At 50.4% G+C, this 21,242-nt stretch overlaps 1 protein-coding gene across 1 annotated transcript in view; it reads right to left on the bottom strand.

The window, feature by feature from the left end:
• The window catches only part of LOC121274108 (glutamate receptor ionotropic, kainate 5-like), a gene marked incomplete at its 3' end in the record, with an annotated part of 576,200 nt that overhangs the window by 415,245 nt on the left and 139,713 nt on the right, over positions 1 to 21,242 (bottom strand). Inside the window, exon 4 of the mRNA XM_041181261.1 lies at positions 11,783 to 11,948. Within this exon, the coding sequence (XP_041037195.1) occupies positions 11,783 to 11,948 (166 nt within the window). The remainder of the gene's footprint in view (positions 1 to 11,782; positions 11,949 to 21,242) is intronic.

Here is a 21,242-nt window from a genome sequence, read left to right as displayed (position 1 = left end):
ACTGTCCACAGAGACCAACACTGTCCACAGAGACCAACACTGTCCAGAGACCAGCACTGTCCACAGAGACCAACACTATCTACAGAGACCAACACTGTCCACAGGGACCAACACTGTCCACAGAGACCAGCACTGTCGACAGTGAACGTAACAGTTTACAGAGAGCAGAACTCTCTATGGAGACTGACATTGTGCATAGAGACCAGCACTGTATACTGAGACCAACACTTTCTACATAGAACAACACTGCCTTAGGAGACTAATGCTGTCTACAGACAACATTGTCTATAGAGACCAACACTGTCTATAGAGACCAACATTGTGTACATACAACAACATTGCCTATAGAGACTGACATGATCTATAGGGACTCACACGGTCTATAGAGACTAACACGGTCTATAGGGACTAACACTGTCTACAGACATCAACACTTCCTATAGAGACAAGCATTGTCAATCAAGACTAACACTGTCTACAGAGATCAACCTTGTCTACAGAGAACAACAATGTCTATGCAGACCAACACTCTATACGGAGACCAGCACTGTCCATAGACTAACCTGGTCTAAATATACCATTGTTGCACATAGAAATGTGAAATAAAGGCAGCTTTTGACAGTCAGTAATGTCTCCAGAGCTCTCAGGTCACACTCACTCTGTAAACACAGAATCTGTGAAGCTGTTGAAACAGTGAGAGTCATTTGGTGACTGTGGTCCCTCGTGTGTAGAGATGATGCTGCTGATGGAGAGCATGTAGGTGAAGGAGGACCAGGGGGTCAGGAATGAAAGCTTTAAATTTATAAAGTGCTCTTCAAGGCTGTTAGACATTTCAAAGTGCTTTCCAGCCAATAGAGTACTTTTGAAGTGTTGTAATCTAGGAAATGCAGGAGCCAATTTGCGCATAGCAAACTCCTACAAACAAGTGTGTGATGATCACAAGATTGTTCTACTTCTCATGTCACTTGAGGGATAAATATTCGACAGGGTGTCAGGAATCCCTCCCCTGCTCTTCTTTAAATAGCACCAGAGGGTTTTATACATCCAGCCAAGAAGGGGGTTTAACATCTCATCCAAAAGACAGCACCTCCCACAGTGCAGCACTCCCTCAGCACTGCACCGGAGTGTCATGCCCTGGACTGGGACTTCAGTTCAGAACCTTATGACCAAGGGCATGAATGCTACCCACTGAGCCAGGCCTGACACTCGGAAAATTGTTTCTCAGGGTCTCCAGAGACGAGAGGGCAGGGAGTGAAGCCATTGCTGCTGATGCTCTGGCCGTGATTCAGATGGACGCAATTGGATTCAGGCCCATCCAGCTTGACAATGGAGGAGACGCCTGAGAGGAGATTGATGCAGTCAACCAAGTCAAAAGCTGCAGATAGGCCACGAAGGAACAGGAGGGAGAGGTCACCATGGTCACAGGCATGCATGGTATCACCTGTGTGATTCAGAACACAAAACACTAAGAAACTGGAGTAAGGACTGGGTCATATAGCTCCTCAAGTCCGCTGTGCCATTCACTAAGAGTGTGGTTGAATTTCTACATTGTTTCTTTCACAGGATGTGGGCTTCGCTGACTGGGCCCAGCATTTACTGCCCATCCCTAATTGCCCCTTGAGAAGGTGGGGGCAAGCTGCCTTCTTGAACCACTGCAGTCCCTGTGGTGTAGGTACACCCACAGTGCTGTTAGGGAGGGAGTTCCAGGATTTTGTCTGTGTGGTGTAGGTACACCCACAGTGCTGTTAGGGAGGGAGCACCAGGATTTTGTCCCCGTGTTGTGTAGGTACACCCACAATGCTGTTAGGGAGGGAGTTCCAGGATTTTGTCTGTGTGGTGTAGGTACACCCACAGTGCTGTTAGGGAGGGAGTTCCAGGATTTTGTCCCTGTGGTGTAGGCACACCCACAGTGCTGTTAGGGAGGGAGTTCCAGGATTTTGTCCCTGTGGTGTAGGTACACCCACAGTGCTGTTAGGGAGGGAGTTCCAGGATTTTGTCCCTGTGCTGTAGGTACACCCACAGTGCTGTTAGGGAGGGAGTTCCAGGATTTTGTCCCTGTGGTGTAGGTACACCCACAGTGTTGTTAGGGAGGGAGTTCCAGGATTTTGACCCAGCGACAGTGAAGGAACGGCCGATATATTTCCAAGTCAGGATGGTGAGTGACTTGGAGGGGAACTTCCAGGTGGTGGTGTTTCCCATGTGTCTGCTGCCCTTGTCCTTCTAGATGGTAGTGGTCGTGGGTTTGGAAGGTGCTGTCTAAGGAGCCTTGGTGAATTCCTGCAGTGCATCTTGTAGATGGTACACACACTGCTGCTACTGTGCGTCGGTGGTGGAGGGAGTGAATGTTTGTGGATGTGGTGCCGATCAAGCGGGGCTGCTTTGTCCTGGATGGTGTCCAGTTATTCACCAAGATGCTTCTGAATCTTTGGAATTTTGCCACCACCAGCACCCCCTGGAGGGTTGTGGATACTCAAAACGTTGAAGGCTGGTCACTGAAGGAATCAGGAGATGTGGACTCGGACAGAAAGGCTAGCTGATGTCCATTGCCTGCTGTATGCCCAGGGATTGCCTCAGTGCTGAGGGAAGGGAGGAGACCCGATTGGAGCCAGGAAAGGGGGCCATTAGCTTGAGGGGCATGGACTAAGGGCAGGAAAGACAATTGGAGAAGGGGGTGGGAGTCTGCAATGATAGAGGGAACCCGGGTGGATCTTCAGGAGCCGTTGTATTGACAGGGAGGGCGATTGCAGCCGAAGACAAGGGAAGTTGGCTCGACAACAGTTTGGTGGGTACAGCTTTTGAGGGAAGAGGGAGCACGTGTGAGGGAGAAGGTAAATGCAGAAGCAGCACTGTGTAGAAACCAGGGAGAGGTGTGAGTGTGGAGCTGGGGCAGACTGGGATAGATATACCATAAAACAAAGCGCTGATCAGCACAGCACACATTCAGCAGCAGGTCTTATCTTAGTGAGAAATAAGTCCAGGAGTACGCCCCCCACCCCCACACACAGTGTTGGAAATGAGAGCAGAGGGGGCAAGGGACAAGGGTTTAAGAAGATGATTGGTAGCTGAGAAAAAGAGTTGGGGGTCAGAGAGAGAGAGGGAGCCTAAGGGTAAACTGTGCCAGAGATTCACAGATACAAAGCCAGCAGAGAGCCAGAGAGAGAGAGGCTGAGAGAGAGGGGGAGAAAGCCAGAGGGATGATGTAAAATGCTATTAAGGGATATCTGCATGATATCACTCGAAGGGAAACATGTCATGTGATCCAGTCTTAGTTTCGCTTTTGCTTTGAGCAGAGAGCACACACACACACACAGCTCTGGTGTCTTTAAGCTTTATAGTTAAATGTAACGGTTCTCATGCGCCTAGTCTTAATAACAAGGCCACAGCATGTTTACTAAATCCCTTATGAGGGATGTGCCTTGACCAGTAAATAAGCCCAAGGTATTATATCATCATAATCACTCGACATGGTGATCAGCGGTGGTAAGACAGGCAGCAGCGAGATTAAGCACAGGTATGGCATGGCGAGCAGCCTTGGATTGTGCTGCATGGCATGAGACGACCCTTGACCTATAGGTCATGCAGCAATAGAGTGGCAGCATGGGAGAGTGTTGAGAAGCACAGCGCGCTGACTACAGAGGCACAGCATCCAGCCGCTGCTCCAGTAAAGAGCTGGGAAGCGGACGGATCCCTGGTGGTGAGATTTCAGCGCACAGCCTGTCAGGTCAGGGAGTGGGACAGCAGCATCGAGAGAACCAGCACCGGGTCAACTCGGTCAGGGAAGGCCAGCGTGGGCCGGACCGATAGTGAGCGAGGGAGAGTCAAACCAAAAGAAAAACACGCAGAACCGTCATAACATCGGACCAGAGGAGGTTGTGATTATAGTAGGAGAGCTTCAGGAGTTTCTGAACAGTAAATTGAATCAAAAACAAAGATGCTATTACTCCCTGCGTTCCCGCCATAACTTGTCTTCATGGGTGGAGCTTTGTAAGAGCACGCTAAAGTACCTACATTCCAGGCACTACAGGTGAAGGAAGGTCAAAGGGATATTGTCAGAACATCCGCAAAATTCCCCCGATGGAATTGGGAGGCAGCTATCCAAATTCAGAATGTTTAAACAGCGTACGGAGCTGTGGTTTCTTGACTCAGGTGTGTCTGAACCGGACAAGCAAGCCAGAGAAATTCACCTGCCAATTGGGAATAAAGGTCTACACAAGCTGAACATGTCAGGGTCAACAACTGAATAGCTAAGGGATCCCCAAAAGACATGGACGACATTGGAAAGCTGGTTCAGAACCCGGTTAAGTTTCTGTATTCACAGAGTTCATGTTATTCCGACAACAGCCGACAGAATCCATAGAGCATTTAGTGAGCAGACGAAGGGGAAAGGGTACACACTGCGATTTTTCAAACACAGAGCAAGCAGGCGGGATTGTTGAAGTCGGTGATCGCATCCACTCCCATGGAAGCATTCCAGAAAGATCTGCTAGATAAGACCAAAACCTATAGCATGAAAGAGCGACTCAAGGATGGACGAAAGTATGAAGTGATCCTCGCAGGTCGCTGAAGCTCACAGGTACAAGAGCAGTTGTTGACACACTCAATTGGACATCCAAACCTAGCGAGACATGTGAAAGGTGTGGCCTTCTGCAGGTGCCAAGGAAATGCCCAGCTTTCCACCAATCCTGCAAGGCTTGTGGCAGAAAGGGCCAATGGCAGCATCAGGGCACTAGAGCAAAGGCTGATGCAGCTACAAAGAGCCGTGCACTGATCCAAACAGACCCTACACAACGGGGAACCTTCAAGCAATAAGAATGACCATCCGCTATCCCATCAGGAACATATACATGTGGTGACTGACAAACCAGGCCGATCACACTGTCCAAAGCGTCTGCCAAGATTCAGGCTATCTGCCCTAAGAAGACCATAAGACATAGGAGCAGAAATTAGGCCATTCGGCCCATCGAGTCTGCTCCACCATTCAATCATGGCTGATAAGTTTCTCAACCCCATTCACCCACCTTCTCCCCGTAACCTTTGACCCCCCTTACCAATCAAGAACCTATCTATCTCGGTCTTAAATACACTCAATGACCTGGCCTCCACAGCCTTCTGTGGCAATGAATTCCATAGATTCACCACTCTCTGGCTAAAGAAGTTTCTCCTCATCTCTGTTCTAAAAGGTCTTCCCTTTACTCTGAGGCTGTGCCCTTGAGTCAAGAATGCTGGTAATTATTCATTATTGGCCAAGGTTGACACAGGGGCAAGTGCCAACATGCTACCCTTGTGATTTATAAAATAAATGTATCCACAGACATGGAAGGTCATGGTGGAACTTGCTGCTGTGAAACTTCCAGTGTACAACGGTTCACTAATTCCAGGATCCATAGTCCTGGTTTGTCAGTACAATCCATTCTCCAGGGTGTTACAAATGTTCTATATCGTGGAAATTAAAAGTCCAGCAATTGGAGGTCCACTATCATATCATGGCCTCACACTAGTAACAATCCATGGAATTAGTCAGACATCACAAGGCAGATCAACCTCGGAAACTACTCCTATCCTAGGACCTAACAGCAAAATATCCAGAATGTTTTGACAAATTTGCAGTTTCAGGGGAGATTTGCAGGAGAATGCAAGTCCCTCAATTGATCCACCCTGTAAATGCAGCATCCACAGGCAAGACAAAGTGAAGGCCGAAGGAGACAAAATGGAGAAAGACAGCGGCGTTGGAAGAGTACAGCAGTGCACGGATTGGTGTAGCTCAATCACGTGTCATAAATAAGGATGGATTGGGAGTAGGCCTGGATCCACAAGGTTTCAACACAGCTTTGAAATGTTGTCCTTTCAAATTACCCACATTAGACGAGTTAAATCCGAGATTTGCAGGTGCAAAATCCTTCTTGAAGCTTGATGCTGGTCAGTACATCTCGTGGGGAAGCCCCAAGAGCTGAATATATTTCACATCCAATTCAGATAGTACTGTTTTCAATGATGTCCTTTCAGGCTATCTGTTAGCCAGGATGTCTTTCAGCCTCACCTGGATCGCATTCCATGCTACAGTACTAGGATGCACCTGTATTGCAGAAGACATGGCCACTGTGGGAAGAATAACACAAGAACATGGCCACAATCTGCACCTATTGATGCAAGTGGTACATAATGAAGGATTGGTGTTCAACAGTCTGAAATGTGACATCAGTGAGCAACAGATTGATTTCTTCAGTTCTATTTATTCCAGTGCTGGCACACGTCCCAGTCCAAGCAAAATGGAGGATATTAAAGTCAGGCCAAAGCCTCGAGGACAATCTTTGAAGATGTCTAGGTCTCTTTAATTCCTTGTCTCTGTACAATTCCCAATTTCATTCAAAACTCGTCATCGCTGAGGGAGCTGTTGAGAAAGGATGTGACTTTCCTTTGACACTAAAGGCCACCAACAGCTCTTCGAAAGCACTGAAACAGTCACTATCAGAAGCATCACCATTGCAATTTTACAATCCTAGGGAGATGACTATCCTGGAGATAGCTGCCTCACAGGAAGTTCTGGGAATAGGCAGGCTACTAAAAGACAATCCGATTTCCCCTGTTTCGGAATCACTGTCTGTAACGCAATCCGACTACTCTAACATCGAGTGGGGAAGATTAGCGATCGTGTTTAGAACCATATGTTTTCATAACTATCTACCTGGCAAACGATTTGCGGTAGAGACCGACCACCAGCCAGTGGAGATGATTTGGTGAAAACCATCGAGCAGTGCGCTGCCAAGGTTGCGACATCTCTTGATAAGTATTCGTGGTTCTGGCTGTGAGATTAGGGACAAGCCCAGTAACTTGAGATAAAAACAAAAAAACTGCGGATGCTGGAAATCCAAAACAAAAACAGAATTACCTGGAAAAACTCAGCAGGTCTGGCAGCATCGGCGGAGAAGAAAAGAGTTGATGTTTCGAGTCCTCATGACCCTTCGACAGAACTTGAGTTCTGTCGAAGGGTCATGAGGACTTGAAACGTCAACTCTTTTCTTCTCCGCCGATGCTGCCAGACCTGCTGAGTTTTTCCAGGTAATCCAGTAACTTGAGGATCACATCGGATACATTTCACAGATGACATAGCCCAGTGAAAGCTTGTATCTTAGAAACGAGTTGGCTTCATTGACATCGGACCTGAAGATGCTCTCCAAATTGATCTGGGACATTTTACACAAGATGAAAAACTTTACACCACAGAAGCTGGAAAACCATCATCAAAGGATCAATTCAGCATGTCCACCCACATTTTGGCCTCAGAGCCATCGAACCACAGAAACGTTATGGTGCAGAAAGAGGCCATTCTTCCCATCGTGTCCATTCTGGCAAGAAAAGAAGCTGGCCACTCATTTTTAATCCCACTTTCCAGCCCCTGCTCGGTATCCTTGCAGGTTCCAGCGCTTCAGCTACAGATCCAGGTTCTGTTTAAATGAATCGAGCGTTTCAGCTTCAACCACCAACTTAGGCAGCGAATTCCAGACACCCACCACCCTCTGGGGGGGAACACGCCGCCCCACCCTCTGGGGGGGAACACACGACCCCACCCTCTGGGGGAGTGGAGAACACAACACCCTCTGGGGGGAACACACCACCCTCTGGGGGGAACACACTACCCTCTGGGGGGAACACATCACCCTCTGGGGGAACACACCACCCTCTGGGGGGAACACACCACCCTCTGGGGGAACACATTACCCTCTGGGAGGAACACACCACCCTCTGGGGGGAACACACTACCCTCTGGGGGGAACACACCACCCTCTGGGGGAACACACCACCCTCTGGGGGAACACACCACACCATCCTCTGGGGGAACACACCACCCTCTGGGGGAACACACCACCCTCTGGGGGGAACGCACCACCCTCTGGGGGAACACACCACCCTCTGGGGGAACACACCACCCCTCTGGGGGAACACACCACCCTCTGGGGGAACACACCACCCTCTGGGGGAACACACCACCCTCTGGGGGGAACACACCACCCTCTGGGGGAACACACCACCCTCTGGGGGGAACCCACCACCCTCTGGGGGAACACACCACCCTCTGGGGGAACACACCACCCTCTGGGGGGAACACACCACCCTCTGGGGGAACACACCACCCTCTGGGGGGAACGCACCACCCTCTGCGGGAACACACCACCCTCTGGGTGAAAAAGTTTCTCCTCACGTCCCCTCTAATCCTTCCACCAATCCCCTTAAATTTGGAAATTGACCTCTCCGCTAGGGGAAACAGGACTTTCCTGTTTACCCTATCTCGGCCCCTCATAATTTTGTGCATCTCAATCAGGTCACCCCTCAGCCTCCTCTGTTCCAAGGAAAACCACCCCAGCCTGTCTGATCTCTCCTCATAGCTGCAATTTTCCAGCCCTGGCAACATTCTTGTAAATCTCCTCCACACTCTCTCCAGAGCAATGATGTCCATCCTGTAATGTGGTGACCAGAACTGTACACAGAATTCCAGCTGGGGCCTAACCAGCGTTTTGTACAGTCCCTGCATCACATCCCTGCTTTTGTATCCCCAATAAAGGAAAACATTCCATATGCTTTCTTACTGCCTTATCCACCCGTCCTGACGCTTTCAGGGACCTGTGGGTATGCGCTCCGGGGTCTCTCACTCCCTCAACACCTCTCAACATCCTCCCGTTGACTGAGTATCCCCCTTGCTTTGTTTACCCTCCCCAAATGCATTATCTCACTCTTTTCCGGATTGAATTCCATTTGCCACTTCTCCGCTCACTCAGCCAAACCATTTACTTCATTCTGGAGACAACAGCTATCTTCTTCACTATCCACTACATGGTCATTTTTTGTGTCATCCGCAATTTTTCCAACGACATCCCCCACATCGGAGCGAGCCAGGCATCTCCCAGGGACTTATTTTTAAAAGCAGGCATATCATCGCACCAAAATCTCTGTGACCTGATACTCTTCAACCACTTCATCACTCACACATGGGCATGGATCAGATGGGAAGACTCACAAGGGTATATCGGCCGGGTATGTACAATGACATTGAAGTCATCGACAAAAAGTACGAGACATGTCAAGTCAGCACAAAGCACCACTTGGATGGTTCATACCAATCTTTGGTCCAAAATTGCATCTGGTCTCTTTCGTGTGCACACCACTGGCTTCAGCCCCATCTTCAACAACTTTACCAAGTACCCCATTATTCAACAATTGCATAATACATCATGCTATTTTCAGTTTATTTGGTGTGCCTTGAGAGGTTGTTACAGATAACGGTCCACAATCTATTGGTAAGCCCATTTCAGGATATGTGTGAGAAGTGGAATAGCAATCACACTACTTCTTCTACTCATTACCCTCAACCTAACGGCTGAGCTGAACGAACGATTCACACGGTGAGATCACGACTGTGAGCCACTGGAGCTGTAGGTAATTCTCAAATGGAGACAGACCAAGCAAGGTCAACACATTGCAACGTTACAACTGAGAGTGACACCTTTAAGTGTAACTATTCCAACACCAGCAAAGCTCATGTTCAGCAGACCAACACGTATCATTTTACCCACTCATACCCATTCTACTCTGTCAGGAACTAGTGAGCAACTTGTAAAATGACAAGAGGAGATGACCAGTGCACATGATAAAAAATGCAGGTACAGAACTGCCAAGTTTACAGTTGAGACAGAAAGTTGCACCCAGGATCCCACAGAAGGTATGTGGCAACCAACCGAGCTAACAAGGATTTGTTTGGAATGAAGGTCCTATGAAGTCATTACACACAAAGGTACAACAGTGAGGCATAACCGAGGACAAATCAGATTCACTCCAACTCCTCAATTACCTACTGCATCGAGGGCAAGACCCCAATTACAGCCAGGAACAAGATCCAAGAATGACAATCCCACAGATCACTGAGAGCAATGAAATAAACCTCCAGACAAGATCACCATCACAAGATCTGGGTGTACCAGCAGCTTACCTTCACATTTCAGAAATTCATAGATTCCTCACTTCTATACACTTATGTAATGGTAACTAAACCTGAATATGTATTGTCAATAGTTATACTTCTTTGGAAGGTGGAAAAGTATCTTTAAAAAGAAAGGGGGATGTTGGAATATACCTTTAAGGGATATAAGCATGACATCACTCAAAGGGAAATATGTCACATGATCCAGTCTTAGTTTCACTTTTGCTTTGAGCAGGGCACACAGGCACAGCTCTGATGTCTCCAAGCTTTATACCAATGTATAACTATTCTCATGCGCCTAGTCTCAGTGATGAACACACAACGTCTTTACCCAATCTCTCATGAGCGATTGGTGCCTTGTGTCTTGTGCAGTAAATAAGCCCAAGGTATTAAATCATTATATTAACATGACAAAGGAGTTAGAGAGAGAGAGAGAAAGAGAGACTAATGGGGATCAGCGCAAACATGTTAAGGAAAGAGAAAGAATGAAGTGAAGAAAGTAAAAGAGAGAAAGGGAAATCGCTTCAGAGAGAAGAGCAGAACTTCAAAGTGGGCATTGCAAGAGAACAAGTGGCAGTGAATTAGGCACTAGCTCTGACAAAAGATCACCTCAACTGAAATATTAACACTGTTTCGCTGTCCACATACACTGCCTGACCTGTTGAGTATTTCCAGCATTTTTTCATGTAATCATCAACCTGTTTGGTGTTATGAACACCTTCCATGGGCACCTAGTCCTGGGGTGGGACTTCAACCCAGAACTTCTGGTTCAGAGGCAGGGACACTACCCACTGCACCACAAGGCACAGGAGGTGGTTAGGCACATTGATAAAGGCACACTGATAACTGTGGAAGAGGCAAAGGGTTGTCAGTTAAGCATTAGAAAGCATCATTGGAAGTAAATGACTTGAGAGAGAGCACAGTTCAGAGAGGGTTCGCTCACCTGATTCCAGCAATGAAGGGGGTTGTCTTATGAGGGAAGGGTGAGCAGGTTGGGCCTGTACTCATTGGAGTTTGGAAGAATGAGAGGTGATCTTACTGAAACATATCAGATCCTGAGGGGACTTGACAGGGTGGAGGCTGAGGGGATGTCTCCCCTTGTGGGAGAGACTAGAACAGGGGGGCACAGTTTAAACGTAAGGGGTCTCTTACTTAGGATGGAGTTGAGAAGAATTTTTTTCTCTCAGAGGGTCATTACTCAGTGGAACTCTCTTCCCTAGGGAGCAGTAGAGATTTGGTCAGTGAATATTTTTAAGGCAGAGGGAGAAAGATTCTTGACTAACAAGGGAGTCAAAGGTTAAAGAGGGGTGGGCGGGAATGTACAGTTGAGGTCACAGTCAGATCAGCCATGGTCTTACTGAATGATGGAGCAGGCTCGAGGGGCCGAATGGCCTCCTCCTGCTCCTAATTCATATGTTTGTAGTTTATTTCAGGGGTAGAGAGAGAGGGGCGTAGGGCTGGAAAGGGAGAGGCCAGTGAGAGATAAGTGGATGTGAAAAGAGATGGAATATTCTGTGCTCAAGACTGAGCGAGAGGGAGGCCTTGGGGGGTAGGGGTGGGGGGGTGGTGGGGGGTGGGGGAAGACGGGTGGCTGTGAATATAGCCTGGAAGTTTCTAGGAGGGAGAGGTTTCAGGGTTAAGGAAGAGAGTGAGCTGAGCGGAGAGGTAATCGGATGTCCAGAGATGTAGATGGAAATCGGCGCAGGAGAGAATGAGCAGGAGTGTGGATGACGATGAGGGAGACGAGAGAGGTGTTAGCTTGTGGCCTATAGTGAGCGATCGCACACAGACAGCAGCACCCTGTGTCCTTACATTCAGCCTTGGCACAGACGAGGCTACTGGAGGGGCAGTTAGAGAATTTCAGAATACTGCCCACAGCCAGGCTAATGTCTTCGTTACTTGGGTACAAGCTGATAGAAGCAAATCTCAGGTACTGTAATTTTGGCGTCTCCTCTGGACCAACCTTAATGTGGGGAATCTAAAAACGAGAAAGAAGCAGAGAAATGTTAGAGTGAGTCACCATCAGGCCCAACACAAAGCAGCATGACCAGCCCTTAACCCAACACAACAAGGAACCAAACCCCAACCCTCAACAGAACCAGCAAACCTCACACAACACTCAAACCAAATCCGAAAGCAGACACTCCACTGCATCGGAACATCACTCCCTCACTTAAATCACCCTCACCCTCACCCTATCCCAAAAACACCTCCTCACACTCACCCTATCCCAGAAACACATCCTCACCCTCACCCTATCCCAGAAAAACCTCCTCACCCTCACCCTATCCCAGAAACACACCCTCACGCTCACCCTATCCCGGAAACACACCCTCACCCTATCCCGGAAACACCTCCTCACCCTCAACCTCTTCCAGAAATACCTTCTCACCCTCATCCATTTCCAGAAACACACCCTCACCCCCACCCTATACCAGTAACACCCTCATCCACACCCTATAACAGAAACACACCCACACCCTCACCCTATCCCAGAAACACCTCCTCACACTCACCCTATCCCAGAAACACAACCTCACCCTCACCCTATCCCAGAAACACAACCTCACCCTCACCCTATCCCAGAAACACACCCTCACACTCACCCTATCCCAGAAAGAAACCCTCACCCTCACCCTATCCCAGAAACACACCTTCACCCTCACCCTATCCCAGAAACACGTCCTCACCCTCACCTATCCCATAAAAACACCCTCACCCTCACCCTATCCCAGAAACACCTCCTCACACTCACCCTATCCCAGAAACACACCCTCACACTCACCCTATCCCAGAAAGAAACCCTCACCCTATCCCAGAAACACACCTTCACCCTCACCCTATCCCAGAGACACACCCTCACCCTCACCCTACCCAGAAACACACCCTCACCCTATCCCAGAAACACCTCCTCACATTCACCCTATCCCAGAAACACCTCCTAAAACAAACCCTATCCCAGAAACACCTCCTCACACTCACCCTAACCCAGAAACACCTCCTCACACTCACCCTATCCCAGAAACACCTCCTCACACTCACCCTATCCCAGAAACAAACCCTCACCCTCACCCTATCCCAGAAACACACCCTCACCCTATCCCAGAAACACCTCCTCACACTCACCCTATCCCAGAAACACCTCCTCACACTCACCCTATCCCAGAAACACACCCTCACCCTCACCCTATCCCAGAAACACCTCCTCACACTCACCCTATCCCAGAAACACCTCCTCACACTCACCCTATCCCAGAAACACACCCTCACCCTCACCCTATCCCAGAAACACTTCCTCACCCTCACCCTATGCCAGAAACACACCCTCACCCTCACCCTATCCCAGAAACACAACCTCACCCTCACCCTATCCCAGAAACACACCCGCTCACCCTCATCCTATCCAAGAAACACACCCTCACCCTCACCCTATCCCAGAAAAACTTCCTCACCCTCACCCTATACCAGAAACACACCCTCACCGACACCCTATCCCAAAAACACACCCTCACCCTCACCCTATCCCAGAAACACCTCCTCACACTCACCCTATCCCAGAAACACACCCTCACCCTCACCCTATCCCAGAAACACACCCTCACCCTCACCATATCCCAGAAACACACCCTCACCCTCACCCTATCCCAGAAACACACCCTCAGCCTCACCCTATCCCAGAAACACACCCTCACCCTCACCCTTTCCCAAAAACACACCCTCACCCTCACCCTATCCCAGAAACACCTCCTCACACTCACCCTATCCCAGAAACACACCCTCAACCTTACCCTATCCCAGAAACACCTCCTCACACTCACCCTATCCCAGAAACACACCCTCACCCTATTCAAGAAACACCTCCTCACACTCACCCTATCCCAGAAACACACCCTCACCCTCACCCTATCACAGAAACACCTAGTCACACTCACCCAATCTCAGAAACACACCCTCACCCTATCCCAGAGACACACCCTCACCCTATCCCAGAGACACACCCTCACCCTCACCCTATCCCAGAAACACATCCTCACACTCACCCTATCCCAGAAACACACCCTCACCCTCACCCTATCCCAGAAACACCTCCTCACACTCAACATATCCCAGAGACACACGCTCACCCTCACCCTATCCCAGAAACACACCCTCACACTCATCCTATACCAGAAACACCTCCTCACACTCACCCTATCCCAGAAACACACCCTCACCCTATCCCAGAAACACACCCTCACACTCACCCTATACCAGAAACACACCCTCACCCTCACCCTATCCCAGAAACACACCCTCACACTCACCCTATCCTAGAAACACACCCTCACCCTCACCCTATCCCAGAGAGACACGCTCACCCTCACCCTATACCAGAGATACACCCTAACCCTCACCCAATCCCAGAAACACACCCTCACCCGCACCCTATTCCAGAAACACACCGTCACCCTCAAACTATCCCAGAGACACACCCTCACCCTCACCCTATCCCAAAAACACACCCTAACCCTCACCTTATCCCAGAAACACACCCTCACCCTCATCCTATCCCAGAAACACACCCTCAACCTCACCCTATCCCAGAAACACGCCCTCACCCTATCCCAGAAACAGACCCTCACCCTCACCCTATCCCAGAAACACACCCTGACCCAATCCCAGAAACTTACCCTCACCCTCACCCTATCCCAGAAACACACCCTCACTTTCACCCTATCCCAGAAACACCTCCTCACCCTCACCCTATCCCAGAAACACCTCCTCACACTCACCCTATCTCAGAAACACACCCTCACCCTCACCCTATCTCAGAAACACACCCTCACCATCACTCTATCCCAGAAACACACCCTCACCCTATCCCAGAAACACACCCTCACCCTCACCCTATCCCAGAAACACCTCCTCACACTCACCCTATCCCAGAAAAACCTCCTCACAGTCACGCTATCCCAGAAACACAACCTCACCCTCACCCTATCCCAGAAACACTTCCTCACCCTCACCCTTTCCCAGAAACACACCCTCACCCTATCCCAGAAACACACCCTCACCCTCACCCTATCCCAGAAACACACCTTCACCCTCACCCTATCCCAGAAACACACCCTAACACTCACCCTATCCCAGAAACACCTCCTCACACTCATCCAATCCCAGAAAAACCTCCACACACTCACCCTATCCCAGAAACACACCCTCACCCTATCCCAGAAACACACCCTCACACTCATCCAATCCCAGAAACACCTCCTCACACTCACCCTATCCCAGAAACACACCCTCACCCTCACCCTATCCCAGAAACACTTCCTCACCCTCACCCTATGCCAGAAACACACCCTCACCCTCACCCTATCCCAGAAACACAACCTCACCCTCACCCTATCCCAGAAACACACCCTCTCACCCTCATCCTATCCAAGAAACACACCCTCACCCTCACCCTATCCCAGAAACACTTCCTCACCCTCACCCTATCCCAGAAACACACCCTCACCGACACCCTATCCCAAAAACACACCCTCAACCTCACCCTATCCCAGAAACACCTCCTCACACTCACCCTATCCCAGAAACACACCCTCACCCTCTCCCTATCCCAGAAACACACCCTCACCCTCACCATATCCCAGAAACACACCCTCACCCTCACCCTATCCCAGAAACACAACCTCAGCCTCACCCTATCCCAGAAACACACCCTCACCCCCACCCTATCCCAAAAACACACCCTCACCCTCACCCTATCCCAGAAACACCTCCTCACACTCACCCTATCCCAGAAACACACCCTCACCCTCACCCTATCCCAGAAACACCTCCTCACACTCACCCTATCCCAGGAACACACCCTCACCCTATTCAAGAAACACCTCCTCACACTCACCCAATCTCAGAAACACACTCTCACCCTATCCCAGAGACACACCCTCACACTCACCCTATCCCAGAAACACACCCTCACACTCACCCTATCCCAGAAACACACCCTCACCCTCACCCAGAAACACACCCTCACACTCACCCTATCCCAGAAACACACCCTCACCCTCACCCAGAAACACACCCTCACACTCACCCTATTCCAGAAATACACCCTCACCCTCAAACTATCCCAGAGACACACCCTAACCCTCACCCAATCCCAGAAACACACCCTTACCCGCACCCTATCCCAGAAACACACCCTCACCCTCATCCTATCCCAGAAACACACCCTCAACCTCACCCTATCCCAGAAACACACCCTCACCCTATACCAGAAACACACCCTCACCCTCACCCTATCCCAGAAACACACCCTCACCCTATCCCAGAAAATTACCCTCACCCTCACCCTATCCCAGAAATACACCCTCACTTTCACCCCCCCTATCCCAGAAACACCTACTCACCCTCACCCTATCCCAGAAACACCTCCTCACACTCACCCTATCCCAGAAACACACCCTCACCATCACTCTATCCCAGAGACACACCCTCACCATCACTCTATCCCAAAAACACACCCTCACCCTCACCCTATCCCAGAAACACACCCTCACCATCACTCTATCCCAGAAACACACCCTCACCCTATCCCAGAAACACACCCTCACCCTCACCCTATCCCAGAAACACCTCCTCACACTCACCCTATCCCAGAAACACCTCCTCACACTCACCCTATCCCAGAAACACACCCTCACCCTCACCCTATCTCAGAAACACTTCCTCACCCTCACCCTTTCCCAGAAACACCTCCTCACACTCATCCAATCCCAGAAACACTTACTCACACTCACCCTTTCCCAGAAAAACACCCTCACCCTATCCCAGAAACACACCTTCACACTCATCCAATCCCAGAAACACCTCCTCACACTCACCCTATCCCAGAAACACACCCTCACCCTATCCCAGAAACACGTCCTCACCCTCACCTATCCCATAAAAACACCCTCACCCTCACCCTATCCCAGAAACACCTCCTCACACTCACCCTATCCCAGAAAGAAACCCTCACCCTATCCCAGAAACACACCTTCACCCTCACCCTATCCCAGAGACACACGCTCACCCTCACCCCATCCCAGAAACACACCCTCACCCTATCCCAGAAACACCTCCTCACACTCACCCTATCCCAGAAACACCTCCGAAAACAAACCCTATCCCAGAAACACCTCCTCACACTCACCCTAACCCAGAAACACCTCCTCACACTCACCCTATCCCAGAAACACCTCCTCACACTCACCCTATCCCAGAAACACACCCTCACCCTCACCCTATCCCAGAAACACCTCCTCACACTCACCCTATCCCAGAAACACCTCCTCACACTCACCCTATCCCAGAAACACACCCTCACCCTCACACTATCCCAGAAACACTTCCTCACCCTCACCCTATGCCAGAAACACACCCTCACCCTCACCCTATCCCAGAAACACAACCTCACCCTCACCCTATCCCAGAAACACACCCTCTCACCTTCATCCTATCCAAGAAACACACCCTCACCCTCACCCTATCCCATAAACACTTCCTCACCCTCACCCTATCCCAGAAACACACCCTCACCGACACCCTATTTCAAAAACACACCCTCACACTCACCCTATCCCAGAAACACGCCCTCACCCTCACCCTATCCCAGAAACACACCCTCACCCTCACCATATCCCAGAAACACACCCTCACCCTCACCCTATCCCGAAAACACACCCTCAGCCTCACCCTATCCCAGAAACACCTCCTCACACTCACCCTATCCCAGAAACACACCCTCACCCTATTCAACAAAGACCTCCTCACATTCACCCTATCCCAGAAACACACCCTCACCCTCACCCAATCACAGAAACACCTCCTCACACTCAACATATCCCAGAGACACACGCTCACCCTCACCCTATCCCAGAAACACACTCTCTCCCTATCCCAGAGACACACCCTCACCCTCAAACTATCCCAGAAACACACCCGCACACTCACCCTATCCCAGAAACACACCCTCACCCTCACCCTATCCCAGAAACACCTCCTCACACTCAACATATCCCAGAGACACACGCTCACCCTCACCCTATCCCAGAAACACACCCTCACTCTCACCCTATCCCAGAAACACACCCTCACACTCACCCTATCCTAGAAACACACCCTCACCCTCACCCTATCCCAGAGAGACACCCTCACCCTCACCCAGAAACACACCCTCACACTCACCCTAGCCCAGAAACACACCCTCACCCGCACCCTATTCCAGAAACACACCCTCACCCTCAAACTATCCCAGAGACACACCCTAACCCTCACACAATACCAGAAACACACCCTCACCCGCACCCTATTCCAGAAACATACCCTCACACTCAAACTATCCCAGAGACACACCCTCACCCTCACCCTATCCCAGAAACACACCCTAACCCTCACCCTATCCCAGAAACACACCCTCACCCCCATCCTATCCCAGAAACACACCCTCAACCTCACTCTATCCCAGAAAAACACCCTCACCCTATCCCAGAAACACATCCTCACCCTCACCCTATCCCAGAAACACACCCTCACCCTATCCCAGAAACTTACCCTCACCCTCACCCTATCCCAGAAACACACCCTCACCCTCACCCTATCCCAGAAACACTTCCTCACCCTCACCCTATGCCAGAAACACACCCTCACCCTCACCCTATCCCAGAAACACAACCTCACCCTCACCCTCACCCTATCCCAGAAACACACCCTCTCACCCTCATCCTATCCAAGAAACACACCCTCACCCTCACCCTATCCCAGAAACACTTCCTCACACTCACCCTATCCCAGAAACACACCCTCACCGACACCCTATACCAAAAACACACCCTCAACCTCACCCTATCCCAGAAACACCTCCTCACACTCACCCTATCCCAGAAACACACCCTCACCCTCTCCCTATCCCAGAAACACACCCTCACCCTCACCATATCCCAGAAACACACCCTCACCCTCACCCTATCCCAGAAACACAACCTCAGCCTCACCCTATCCCAGAAACACACCCTCACCCTCACCCTATTCCAAAAACACACCCTCACCCTCACCCTATCCCAGAAACACCTCCTCACACTCACCCTATCCCAGAAACACACCCTCACCCTCACCCTATCCCAGAAACACCTCCTCACACTCACCCTATCCCAGGAACACACCCTCACCCTATTCAAGAAACACCTCCTCACACTCACCCTATCCCAGAAACACACCCTCACCCTCACCCTATCACAGAAACACCTAGTCACACTCACCCAATCTCAGAAACACACTCTCACCCTATCCCAGAGACACACCCTCACACTCACCCTATCCCAGAAACACACCCTCACACTCACACTATCCAAGAAACACACCCTCACACTCACCCTATCCCAGAAACACACCCTCATCCTCACCCTATCTCAGAAACACACCCTCACACTATCCCAGAGACACACCCTCATCCTCACCCTATCCCAGAAACACACCCTCACCCTCACCCTATCCCAGAAGCACCTCCTCACACTCAACATATCCCAGAGACACAACCTCACCCTCACCCTATCCCAGAAACACACCCTCACACTCACCCTATACCAGAAACACACCCTCACACTCACCCTATCCCAGAAACACACCCTCACCCTCACCCTATCCCAGAGACACACCCTCACACTCACCCTATTCCAGAAACACACCCTCACCCTCAAACTATCCCAGAGACACACCCTCACCCTCACCCTATCCCAGAAACACACCCTAACACTCACCCTATCCCAGAAACACACCCTCACCCTCACCCTATCCCAGAAACACACCCTCAACCTCACCCTATCCCAGAAACACACCCTCACCCTATCCCAGAAACAGACCCTCACTTTCACCCTATCCCAGAAACACCTCCTCACCCTCACCCTATCCCAGAAACACCTCCTCACACTCAGCCTATCCCAGAAACACACCCTCACCCTCACACTATCCCAGAAACACACCCTCACCCTATCCCAGAAACACACCCTCACCCTCACCCTATCCCAGAAACACCTCCTCACACTCACCCTATCCCAGAAACACCTCCTCACACTCACACTATCCCAGAAACACTTCCTCACCCTCACCCTATCCCAGAAACACACCCTCACACTCATCCAATCCCAGAAACACCTCCTCACACTCACCCTATCCCAGAAACACACCCTCACCCTATCCCAGAAACACACCCTCACACTCATCCAATCCCAGAAACACACCCTCACCCTCACCCTATCCCAGAAACACACCCTCACCATCACCCTATCCCAGAAACTTACCCTCACCCTCACCCTGTCCCAGAAACACCTCCTCACACTCACCCTATCGCAGAAATACACCCTCACCCTATCCCAGAAACACCTCCTCACACTCACCCTATCCCAGAAACACACCCTCACCCTATCCCAGAAACACCTCCTCACCCTCACCCTGTCCCAGAAACACCTCCTCACACTCACCCTATCCCAGAAATACACCCTCACCCTATCCCAGAAACACACCCTCACACTCACCCTATCCCAGAAACAGCTCCTCACACTCACCCTATCCCAGAAACACACCCTCACCCTATCCCAGAAACACCTCCTCACCCTCACCCTGTCCCAGAAACACCTCCTCACACTCACCCTATCCCAGAAATACACCCTCACCCTATCCCAGAAACACACCCTCACACTCACCCTATCCCAGAAACAGCTCCTCACACTCACCCTATCCCAGAAACACCTCCTCACACTCACCCTATCCCAGAAACACTTCCTCACCCTCACCCTATCCCAGAGACACACCCTCACCCTCACCCTATCCCAGAAACACAACCTCACCCTCACCCTATCCCAGAAACACACCCTCTCACCCTCATCCTATCCAAGAAACACACCCTCACCCTCACCCTATCCCAGAAACACTTCCTCACCCTCACCCTATCCCAGAAACACACCCTCACCCTCACCCTATCCCAAAAACACACCCTCACCCTCACCCTATCCCAGAAACACCTCCTCACACTCACCCTATCCCAGAAACACACCCTCACCCTCAGCCTATCCCAGAAACACACCCTCACCCTCACCCTATTACAGAAACACACCCTCACCCTCACCCTATCCCAGAAAAACACCCTCAGCCTCACCCTATCCCAGAAACACACCCTCACCCTCACACTATCCCAAAAACCCAGCCACACCCTCACCCTATCCCAGAAACACCTCCTCACACTAACCCT

This window comes from Carcharodon carcharias (assembly GCF_017639515.1).
Source record: "Carcharodon carcharias isolate sCarCar2 chromosome 29 unlocalized genomic scaffold, sCarCar2.pri SUPER_29_unloc_5, whole genome shotgun sequence".
In the NCBI taxonomy this organism is placed as follows: Eukaryota; Metazoa; Chordata; class Chondrichthyes; order Lamniformes; family Lamnidae; genus Carcharodon; species Carcharodon carcharias.
This window is presented reverse-complemented; position numbering and strand designations above follow the sequence as displayed.